Here is a 12,155-nt window from a genome sequence, read left to right on the forward strand (position 1 = left end):
GAATAACACATTCAAAATATAGTTTGAAACTGCTCTCAAATGTTTCATCATTTTTGCATGTTTTCACCAAAAAAATCCTGCTTGACTAAAAAAAAAATCAAAGTATTTTTTTTCTTAAATATTTCCCGAACACTGGAAAACCCATGTGATCCTGAACACCAGCGAATTAAGAACTAATTCTAAGTCTAGTGCTTCACACCTTCCCTCACCCCTACAGAGATAAAATGAAAAACCAAGCCCAGAAAGTCAGAAAGAGAATTTTAACATCATTGTTTATCACATCACAAGAAGTCTCAGCTACAAATTTCTACAACCATTTCTTTACTTCACAACTGCAGCCAGAGTTTGAAGATACTGAAAGCAGCCAGCAGATTCTGACCATGCAGAAATACAAAGGGATCACTAAAACAAACTAGCTTCTCCATACCACTGCAATATTACAAATCATGTTATTTTACCTGCAGAGAGCAATATTACACCTTACAAAATAAAGTAGCTGTTCTTAATCCAGCATAACCTGCCCCTTTGACTGAGCTGGCCTGTTCTACTCGGCTCCTGCTCACCTGTTGTGAGGGGCAGAGGAGGAAAAGCTGATCTAAGGGAGCGCCCTGGTTAGGGAAGACAGGGTTGGGACCTTGACTCACGAAGGAGGAGTGCGAAGATCTGAACCTGAGGAAGAGCACTTCTGTATTTTTCATCTATGGAAGAATACCGAAGTGTGGAATATGATCACAAGACTTGCCCTTACGTATTAAAAAAGTGACTAGATTAAAAGCAAAGAGGGTAAGAAGGAATGGAGAAAAGCAGGCTTCAGTTACTTCATATAAGGCTTCTCAGCCTGAACCTAAAAAAAATGGGTAGCATGAGTTCCCTATTAACAGGAACTAGATGTTATGTTAGCAGAAACAGAGGTGAGTGGCATAACTGGCTGCACCCCAGGATACTGAGAAGAAAGCAAAATGGAGAAGCTACAGCACTTGGCATTCAAAAACAAGCAAGCTGCAACATTCAACAGAACTGACAAAGAGTTGAAAAATGTATTTTATTCCTCCTGTACTAAATTGATGACACCGTACAAGTTCCCAATTATATGAAAAGAGCTCATTTTTTAACTGAACAACTAATTTCAACACAATTACCCCACCTTTAAAAGACTAAAAAACCCAGACTGAGGTCCACTTAGTTTTAACAAGCGTATTTTCCATGAAGTCCACGCTGTCCACCTTTGCATGTTCCAGGAGTTTGGCTGTGTAAGAAAGTTATCTACAACAGTCATCTGAACTGAATACATCAGTTCTCCAACCATAAACAGTTGTCATAATTTAAAAAAATCACTTCATAATTTAAAATATATATCAATGACACTCTGCTTTGCTTTTAGCTAGCATGTACCAACATTACTAGCTGACTTAGAATATCAACTTGATTTTATGAAAAAAGCTTGCGAAAAATATATCAACTTCAAAATGTACAGAAAAGGACATTAGAGAGCTGATATTTTTGGGTTACTTACTGTATTTAGAAAGAGCAGCAAGCTAGGAGTGAAGTACCCTATATTACAAATATTCAAACACCTAAGCCATAGTGTATACACCTTTCTAGCGTAGTGAAGGGTTAGTTACAGAAAGGGTATTTTGAAAGCATGTACAAAGAACTGCAGCTTTGTTAAACTTGATCACGTAGGCGGGCCAGTCTCTGCGACAGCTCATCCTGCAGAATTGTAAAACACAAAGAAACCGGCTATCAGTAATAGGAAAATTAATTTTTGCAAAGTCCTGCAATGGTCAAGCAATCTCATGTCCAGATGATAGGAAACCATCTCATGTAGATAATCTGCTTAAGACCTCAAGCATGGCTGTACCAGGTGAGACCAGAGGTCCACACAGCTATCTTATCTCCAGCAGTGGATACCTAGGAAGGAGTTTCAGAACACAGCAAGCAGAGACAGGGTTGGTTTTGGTTTTTTATGTATCATCTTTGCAACTGCAAATCAGCTCTTACAGAACTGCATCCGTATGTGGATGCAGCCTTGACTGACCAAGGCTGGTATCCAACTGAACTGCTACAGCAAGACAGCAGTAGGTCTATCTGTTTCGGAGGGTCTGCTACAAGGTGAAACTGAACTTTTCAAAGAATGTGGAATACTTGGGGCTCCCCAAACATTGTTCAGTTACGATGAGGCTCCCTAAAGCCTTCTCCACAGATGGGATGACAGAAATAAACTGTTCTCTTTCCATTACCTCAAATATATTCCCCTAGAATGGGAAAAGCAACTCACCAAAAGATCTGTGCAACCTTGACATCAGAATCTGCCCATGCACAAGAAATTCTAAGCTATCCATCTAGAGCAAATGCGGAATCCTTTGCACTAGTTCCGTAAGACCTTTCACACATTGAAGGGAAAAACCCAAAGGCCCCATGTATGCTATGGGAGATGGCTGGATTCCTTAAATTTGGAGTAGGTAGGAGAGTCAACTGCTTGGAACTCCAGGAAATAACTATGCAAAAATACATCTGAACCATCTAAACTTTCTGGATTTACTAAGCAGACAAATGCATTGTTAAAACTATTTTGATGGCAAGACTGTTTTAACTACACACTATTTCTTTTGGACAGCTAAAATCTAATTACAATTTAGCAAGCCTGTTTTGACCGAGTGAAGCATTAATTCTCATATCACATTTCTCTAGAAACATTGATTTCAACTGAATCTAACATTTACCTGTTCTGCTGAGGCAACGCTTGTTCCAACAGAACCTGTCTGTCCTTGAGGTAGTTCCATGTTCAGATCAAGACTAATAGGAGAAAACAAAACAAAAAAACCAAGTCAGGCATATGTAGCTAAAGGAAGAAGCACAATAATTGACAAGCAGAGCAATACTGAGGTTGCATGAGGCCACTAGCATCCCATGAATGCTGTACTCCAACTAATTAGATAACTTGATCGGTAAATCTGACTCATTACCAAGAAGACAAGTCATATACTATAACCAGCAATAGCTAAATAAATTCTGCTTAATCAGGACTGAGCAAGATTTCTGTTTAACAGAGGTATATCACAACATGGCATACGTATGAATGACAAAAAATTCACTCATAAAAAAAGTTTTACTAAAAAATTTGTCAAAAGTATTTATCCTCAAGCCAACAGAGACACACTTCCAATTTATGCATCACCAAGAAGAGAAGTAAAATTCTCTGAAATATTTCAGTATACCCCAAAGGCTTAAATATGTCATGATGACCGGCTTCGCAATGTCTATCTTGTGAAAGCAGAACTACAGGAAGTTTTAATGTGGTAAGAGAGGGAAAAAAGAGGAAAAGTGTGGAGAAACATGGCAAGAACTGCTAATGCTAAAGCCAATCCAAGCAAATAATAAAACGCTATCCTGACATGACAAGTGACATATGATTTTAGGCTTTTGCACAACCGCCCCTGCATCCTGACATTCACAGTAGCTTTGAGTGAAAACAGAGTGAAATACTGGCAACTATACTATTATGAGAACAATGCCCAGAGGTGAAAGGAAAATTGTGATTCTTCTCTGCTTCCAAGAGACAAACACATATAAAACAAGGGTATCTGATATCTGACCTTCAAGTTAACCAGGAAGGGTTGTTGGAACCAAGATTTATTCAAGAAATAGTCACTCAAAATGTTACCTACCCTGCTTCATCTGCCATTTCCTGTAGAAGCATATCCACTTGGTTCTAGGGTAAAGAAAACAAAATTGATTGCCGCATAGTGTAGTTTATGACAAGCTCTTCTGTTAAATCTTGAGAGAACAGAAGTAAACAAAACTGATTTAAAGGTAAATGTCTTTCACAGAACACTTTTGTGCTTAACCACCAGAGGGCCCCATATGAACCCAAAAATAACGAGTAGAGGTGCCCAGCCTGCTAAACTATTAATTGAACTCTAGCTTCTGAAATAATGCTTCTAAAGAATTAAACTTATCTATAAAAAACCCAGATGTATACTTGAATATTTTAAGTGTTATCAACTGCTGATTATTAGCCACTAAAACACTGCTTTGCACAAGATGGAAAAAAGCCCATCTCCAATACATTCGGTTTATTGGGCTGGGGGTTAGGGTTGTTTATTTTATTTACAAAGCACTGTCTCCAGTAAATTTCTCTCTGAGAAAACTTCTGTTGGAATAGCACATTTAGGCCCTTGTGGAATAGCACAAGGGGATGGGTACTAGGAATTCTTAACTATGTAAAGCACTGTTTAAGAATTTATTTTAGTACACACACGTCCATAAATCAAAAGTAGGTAATTACAACCTTTCCACTGCACATAGTACTAATTTGGTGGTGACTAATGTCATTTTATTAACATCAGTGAGTGAGAACTATTGATTTTCTTACAGCGTATTCTGCCCTGATAATTAATGCTGCAGTGTCTTCTGGTTCAGAAGTTCATTAAGAACTCATCAAAACGCTGCTTATTCAGTAGGAGGGTTAAAGTTTTCAAGATATTATTTGAAATAAAGCCTGCTATATAACAGTGACATAGACTAAAATGCATATATGTGATCCTCTGTACTTGTGACTATAATTTGAAATAGTCTCTTCATTACAAAGAAGCACAAAGCAAAAGTGAAAAGGCTCCAGTTGCTGCTATGTCTTAAAGTAGGCAGAAAGAAGAGAATCAGACATTTCCACACAGTTTGAACATAATTTAAGATCACCTTTTTAAAAAAAAAACTACTATTCTTACTTGTGGTGTTGTTAGCGTAGTAGTGTTGCTCATTGTGTCTTCCATCTGTTGTGTCTGAACATCTAGTGTTTCAAACTGATGCTCAAATTTATCCATTAGTGCAGATATCTATTAAAAATATGAATCAAATCAATGACCTGCAGATAACGGAAGAGAAATATATCTGAACTGGCAAAACCAGAATCACACTATAACAAAGGCTGCAAGCAGCTTCTGGAGATCAGAAGCTTGTCCCCTCCCAGCATCAACTCTGAAGTTGATCTAACACTGCAGTTCAAGCAGGTTGGTCAGGGCCCTGTCCAGTCAAGTTCTGAGCATCTCCATTTATGAGGACTTCAGAACCACACTGGGCAACTTGTTCCAGAATCTACCAACCTCACTGCAAAACCTCTTCTGTTGATTGGAATTCCCCTTTTTCAAATGTGTGTCCACTGCCCTTTCTGCTTGTGATGTGCACCTCCAAGAAAAGTAAGTATCTATTTACCTTTTCCAAGTTCATGCTCTTCAGCGTGGCATCCATAGACTTAACTACCCCTGCCATCGACTTCGTTACCTGAAATGAGGTAAAGGAAATTATTACAAAGAAAGAAAAATGAGCAGTTTCTTACCAAGCTCTCTTATATCTATCCACAGTTTCTACAGTCTCAAATAGCAGGGCACACACTATTGCCACCTAGAACACCACTTTTTTTTTTTATAGCTCCCACCATTTCAAATTCTATAAATTAACTCAACCACTTGAAATACGCATTCTGAGCTGAAACTCACTAAAAACTGAGACGTATATGGCATTAACTTTCATGGGTCTCTAGACGTGTCAAAAATTAAGGGATATATTTGGTATACAGATCACATGACAGAATAAACTCTCTGGCTGAAGAGCAGTACAGTAGAGCTAAAAAAGATCTCTGGAATCACATGTCCTACACCATGACTTTATGTATTTGGAAGTGTAGCAGTATCTTTGCAAAATAATCTTAACAGTGTAACCAGCAGAACACACTGCATCCTTAGGAGCATGAATAGTAACAGCTACCAGAAGTTACCAGCTACAAAACAGTGGATAGCAATCTATTTCTGAAGAGCAGCTGCCAGGGGGATTCCAGTACCTGATTTACGATTGGCTACATCTGAAACCAAAACTGAAACTTTTCAGCTCATTATAGACAGAATTAAGTCACTCCTAAGAAGATCAGAGGTCTCATCCTTGCAACAGATTTGTGAAAACAGACTTACCTTGCCCATTGTCACTGCAGTCTGAACTCTTGCTGCTACAGCATCTACCCTGGCACTCATGCGCAAGAAATTGATGGCTTGATTCTTCTGGCGGATTGCATTTTCCGCATGTATTCGTGCGACTTCCATGTTACCCTTCTGAATTGCCTGTTGGGGAGGGGGGGGCGGGGGGAAGAGAGAGAAAAAGCATTTTAACCTTCCCAGTTCTTGTAAACATGATTTCTGAATAGCCTATTTCATTTTTGAAATAGGCACCAATTCATCACAATATCTTTTGTATTAAAAGAGAAAATAAAACCCTCCCTCCTCCCCCAATATTTCTCAAACTTTTTCAAGAGGTGAACCCCTAACTTCTTTCCAAGGAACGTATCTAGCACACACTTCAAGTAGAAGGTTTTACAGAGCTACAGAAGCATAATTTTCTCATTCTTAAAAACCTTTTCAGTATCAAGACCCAAACACAGATACAGTCGATATAGTTGTATTTCATGGACAAAAATACAGTCAAATAAATTTAGTCTCTCTCTTTACTACTTCAAGGACTCAAAAACTATTTTACAGTTCCTCTTCATAAGCCCTTTTAATACAAGATGATAAACATTAAGATTAAATGTTTTTAACTTTGAGAACAACAGTCTCTAACAAAACACAATTTTCTCAGGAAGCAAATGCCACAAGCTGCACAAGAGGATACACAAGAAGGTATCCTCACATTTATTCCTAAGTACGGGAAGGCTTATAGTCATATATTTTATATCACAAGCATCTACCACAATAGTATTAGCATGCATACCAGGAAAATGGTAAAAACACCAGGTATTTTCCTGTTATAATATGTAAACAACAGATCTAAGGAGCCTGTTTCAGACCCACTGCTTACCTTCTTAATTTTAGCTTTCTCAGCCTTTTCTTCTTTGTCGCATTTTTTTGAGTTCCTGTTGAGTTCCTTTGCAGCAAACTTCAAATTAAACAGGTGTTCTGCAGTGCAAGTTAAGGGTTCAAGAACAGGATCAATCCTTTCATCGTAGTATTTTGCTCTCCTGTTTGAAGTGCTACCAAACCTAGCATACACTGTGTTTCCCCATTAGTGATATTAAAACTTGGAAAATGTAATTTGAGTAAGGCCTTGAAATTCACACAATAAGGAGACCTATGAAGTTTCTTTACAATTATAATGCCACTTATCATCTGGGTTCTAAAATGTAAGGCCATAAAACGTAAGTTTGGATCCCAAACAGGCTCCATTTAACATCAAACCGACTTCAGACTGATAAATACAACAAACCAAACCTCCCCCAAGAGGAACTGAAAGTCTTACTCTGCCAGCTACTTTCACTCACACACCCAGAGTCCTTGACTCTCAGTGAAATCAAGTGCGGTTTACTGGCCTGCCTGGAACCTCCCCATCTGAAAAAAAAGCCACCGAGGAACAACAGACAAATTAACAGCGGAATCACAAACTGGCTTGGCTGACGGTGCCCAGGTACAAACCGGGAGGCAGGACTGCCCTTTCAAGCCACAGCATGATCTCGGGTTTAAATTGCTCGTGCAGCTCCTTCACAGAGCAGCCTCCCAGCCCGGGGTCATCTGAGCGATTCTGGGGTCTCAGATGACAGAGCTGTCAGGCTTTTGGGGAAAGAATACTTCAGTCAGCAAGAGAAACTTTTCTTTTTGGAAAGTTCAAGTCCTGCTTGAGCTGAAAGCTCTAAGAATACAGTAGAACAAGCCTTCATAGTGACTTAGAATGACTGCATTAAACTGTTACTGACAGAGAATAAAGTACGTGCCGTAAAAATAACAAGTAAAAAACCATACTCTTAATATACTGTTGATGAAAGCCTCTACATAATATCAGTCTTTCTCAAACAAAACGGAAGTACAAAGCTTTATAGGCTTCTTTCATGCCACCTTTTGATATCCCAAGAGGAAGACGCAGCAAGTACTAAGATGCTTGACAGTTAAGTGGAAGCACATAAAGCTAAACGTTATGAGGTACTTGAGGTTTCTTTAATATTTCAAGTATATAAACTATTCCAGAACTGGTTTTTTTTTCATTTAAAGTCCAGCCATGCATCTTAGAGCTCTGATGGCAACCTGAAGACATTAGGAAGTCTGTTGACATATTTGTTATCCTGCCCTATTAACCATCACAAGCAGGCTACAAAAAGGCAACAGCTCTGCCTATACATCTAGGATATCTCTTCAGGTAGCTACCAGTAACACTAAAATTGCTGCTTGTATTTGTATTTCTTTGCTTTAAAACCTAAGTCACCATCCCTTTCAGCAGCAAGTGTATCGCACTGAGCCACAGATTAGATAATTCACCAAAGAGGAAAATACCTTTAGGTTGTTCATTCAAGTATACTTCAGGTCAGAGACCAGAACCAGATAAAACACGACATCACCTATTTACACCGATTACACTGAAACAGCATTTCAGAGCAGTTTATTTTGAAATAACTTCCTCAGTTACTCACTTGGGGCATTCACCTTCGACATTAAAAAAGCTCACCCTGCCACCTCCACAGCTCTTCCATCCCATGACGAGCACATAATCGCTCCTCCCTTGAAGTGTCTTTCTCCATGAGCCCTAACCAGAGTGAAACCGAACTTCCACCATTAGCCATGACTCACAGTCACCCGCTCCAGCACTCCCGTCAGCCTCCACCATAACAACCGGCAACGCCAAACACTGCCAGCACACTTCAGCCACACCAAGACCTCTGTAATCCTTAAGGCTTTTTTTGTCCCAGCGCATTAAGACAGTTTTATACGGCAAGAAAGTTTAAATTTGCCCATAAGGGTTTTCCTCACATGTAATTTTCCAAGTTTCCCCTGTAAAATTTCCCCTGTAATTTTCAACAGCAGGAAACGTGGCCAGGTTTGTTCAGCTGGCGGCGGTCACTGTTTGGGGGGACAGCTGAGGAGCTACCCTTGCTGACATCGTTCCAGTCTATACACAGCGCTGGATGGATGGCACGTCAGATGTCCCTGGTGCACAATCTGCACTACTCTACACCGCAAATTGCATTTTCTGCCCTAGGGACTGGGCTGCCCCTCTGTGCGCGGCAGCCCTGGGGGAGGCGAGACCGCCTTCCCTCTCCTCGCCCCCAGCTAAGGTTAGCTGATCTTGCCTTGGAAATAGAAACTGAACTTCCCACTCCCTTCTCCATCCACGCACGGAGGGCCGCCCCCACATTTGGAAAGCCCAGCTCCTCCTGGTGTCACAGAAGCCCTCCTCCTCCTGGAAGAGGCCCTCTGAAGCGAGGCCCCTGTCCCCCACGGGGCCACCCCGCTCCCCCAGCGGCCACCGACCGCCGCGATGAGGGAAGGGACTCGCTTCCTCCTTCCCACCGCACCCTGTCGCGTCTCGGGGGCTCCTCCCCGGGCGGAGAGGCCTCGCACGCCACCCCCGCCCGCCCCAGAGCAAGCACCGGCCCCAGAAGCGCCGGCTCTCAGCTCGGCCCGGCCCGGCCCGCACCGAGCCCAGGCCGGACCCCGCGCTGCGCCAGGGCCTCCCCCCAGCCCAGCCCAGGCCGCGGCCCCCGCCCCGTGAGGGCCCCCCCCCGTGAGGGCCGCCCGCCAGCCGCCGGGCCTCCCCGCCGCCAGCCCCAGGGCGCCAACAGTGACCGGGAGCGGCCGCAGCCGCGGTACCGACGACCGAGGGGGCTCCGCAGCCGCGGTACCGACGACCGAGGGGGCTCCGCGCCGCCCCCCTCCCGCAGCGCCGCCCCACGGCGGGGGCGCACGGACGAGACCCGCGCCCCGAGGATACTCTCCATGTTGGACATGGCGGCGGGCGGCTCCGCGGCCGGCCCGGCGGAGGGGAGCGGAGGGGGCGCGACGCTGCGGCCGGCGCTCGACCCCTCGCCCGGCGCTGTCGCGGCTCCGGCTTCCGGCTACCCCGCCCCGCTACGCGCAGCCGCGCCGGGGCGGGGGCGCGCGTGCGCGTGCGCGGCCCTGCCGGTCACGGGGCGGGGGCGGGGGCGGGAGTGGGAGCGCGCGGGTGTGCGCGCGCGGCCGCCCGTCTCCTCAGGGCCGTTCCCTCGGCCCCTCTCCTTCGCCGTGCCTCAGCCGGTTCTCTGTCGGCTCCCCCGCCGCCATCACTAGCACCGGGGAAGGGCCGGGCTGTGTGCAGCCTCCGGCCTGGACGGGCAGGACGCTTGCCGGGAGCGGGGGCCCGGGCTCGGCCGCCTGAGGGGTGGGGTGGAAGGCCCCTCTTAGCAGCAGGCCCGGCAGCGCCGAGAGCCTCAGCGGCGGGGAAGCAGCTGTTCTGCCTGCAGTGGAAAGCACAAACGCGAAGCACGAACGCAGTAGGGTTGGAAGATAACGGGTGAGAAAGCGGTAGGACGGTGGGGTGGGGGGTTTACCGTGGCTTTGGCTGCTGTGCCCCCACAACCTGGACACAAGAGCAGGTAGAAATTATTTCGTCCAGCAGCTGTTTTAGCTCTTACCTATCCATTTATAAAGACATCAAGAACAGTGAATTTTGCTTTGTAATATTTGGAGCCTACTTAACGTGTATGTAGAGCACCTGCAGGAATTGAAGGGAGTTAGTGCACTTCACAGAGGAAGACACGAGCAGTCATTAAAGGAAAAAATGCAAAGGATGTTAGTAATTGTTTTCAAGGGGAGATACTGGTATAAAAAGCTCTAGATCTGAGATCAACAAACTTGATATATAACTTTGAACAGCTTACATGTACATCTGCGTGCTGATGAATACCATAAGAGTGTAAAAACGCATACTAAGCCAAAGCAGAACCCATGTCTGGCTGCTGAGGACAGGCGCCTGGAGAGCAGCGTAAGGACAGGGCAAGCATGGAGTGACACTTCCCCAGGGGACCCTCCAAGCACCCAGACGTTGGTGACAGAGGTACCTCCTGAGCCACGCGTTTCTGTACTGTCCTGAATTCAAGGGCTTGATGCGTTTTACACCTTGGGCTTCAGATTCGTGAAAAATTCCATCCTCCTAAATGCGTTAAATGGTTCCAGTGTGTCGTGGGAAGTACCACTGCTGGCTTTGAACTTGCTCTTGGCCAGTTCCATTACAGCATCTCAGTTCATTGTCAGGAGGGGTAGTAAGCAGTCATTCCCTAGTCACCTTTTTGGTGACACTCATTGTTCTGTAGAAATTTCTGGAAAACACCCTTAGCCGTTGCTTTTTCAGTCTGGCTTCATTATGAGCATTTTCCGTGCTTCATTTCTTGCAGAGGAATGGTTTCATATAAAATTGTGTTGGTTTTGTTGACAATACTGTTTTCCATTTTGTTCTCTGTTCCTTCATAGAGGTTCCTAATAGTCTACTCAATTCCATCATAACCCAACACTTGTCCTTGAATAATAACAAGCAGCTCAGAACCTTTGTTTTATTTGTGAAATTGGATTTCTTTTCTCCACATATATCTGCACTGAATTTAACCCATGATTTTTTTGGCCAGTCACTCACTATCTGCAGTTCTTCACAACCAGCTCTCACCTTTCTACCAAGAACATACCAACCTGAGCAAAGGTTGCTGCCTCACTGTTCCTCCCCAGTTTAAACAACATCCCCGCTAAATATGGCCTCAACCAAAATAAAATGGGATCCCTCTTCTAAGGAGATGCAATTTAAAGCCCCGGTCCTGTAGACCCTGACGAACAGGCTTAATGAAGGGCGCCCTGTGTCATCCTAGGGGTGCTAATAAACCAACTCATTGTGTGTAAGTTTAAGCATGTAATAATAATAACAACTGAGGAGTGAGGATCTTACTAGTGAGAATTTAAACTCAAGATTTGAACATATCAGATAAGTATTTGTTAAAAAATCAGGATTATATTTATTTGGTTTGGAAAAGATGAAAAAGTTGATTAGATATGCCTTCTTTTTTTCTCCCCCCCAAAATAGCTAAAAATGCTGATTTGATATTTCCAGTTCGATTCTGACACAGAAATACTATATGCCAAGTTTCAGAATAGCTCAGAATATTTTTATTTATATCAAGAGGGATTAATATAAAATATATTTATGTTTTTATTATAAAATTAGAACATAAAGAAGGTAAACCAGACTAAGAAGGCAGGGAAGCACATTATACCACTGTTTTTTTCTACCTGTTGCTAAGTATATATCCTTGGCTCACAAAACCGTAAAATGTACTTAAGCTTCTGTAAACAACCTTCAAACAAACCAAAAGAGCAACGGGACTAATT

General features: G+C 43.4%; 2 protein-coding genes across 14 annotated transcripts in view; one reads left to right on the top strand and one right to left on the bottom strand.

Moving 5' to 3' along the window:
* Positions 1-246: 246 nt before the first annotated feature.
* Positions 247-9,898, bottom strand: CHMP1B (charged multivesicular body protein 1B). Its single transcript, XM_072877513.1, has 8 exons — positions 9,739-9,898; positions 6,844-6,941; positions 5,964-6,110; positions 5,212-5,280; positions 4,728-4,835; positions 3,669-3,712; positions 2,724-2,796; positions 247-1,710 (listed from the first exon to the last, which is right to left on the bottom strand). Exons 1-8 carry the CDS (start codon positions 9,752-9,754, stop codon positions 1,666-1,668), a joined length of 600 nt encoding a protein of 199 aa, XP_072733614.1. The 5' UTR covers positions 9,755-9,898; the 3' UTR covers positions 247-1,665.
* Positions 9,899-9,946: 48 nt separating this feature from the next.
* TENT5D (terminal nucleotidyltransferase 5D) overlaps positions 9,947-12,155 on the top strand; it is a 44,379-nt gene continuing 42,170 nt past the window's right edge. For all 13 annotated transcript variants that reach the window (XR_012044842.1, XR_012044846.1, XR_012044843.1 and 10 more), the window contains exon 1: positions 9,947-10,296. The gene's annotated coding sequence lies outside the window, so the exon portion shown is untranslated. The remainder of the gene's footprint in view (positions 10,297-12,155) is intronic.

Source organism: Ciconia boyciana, chromosome 12 (assembly GCF_034638445.1).
Source record: "Ciconia boyciana chromosome 12, ASM3463844v1, whole genome shotgun sequence".
NCBI classification, from domain to species: domain Eukaryota; kingdom Metazoa; phylum Chordata; class Aves; order Ciconiiformes; family Ciconiidae; genus Ciconia; species Ciconia boyciana.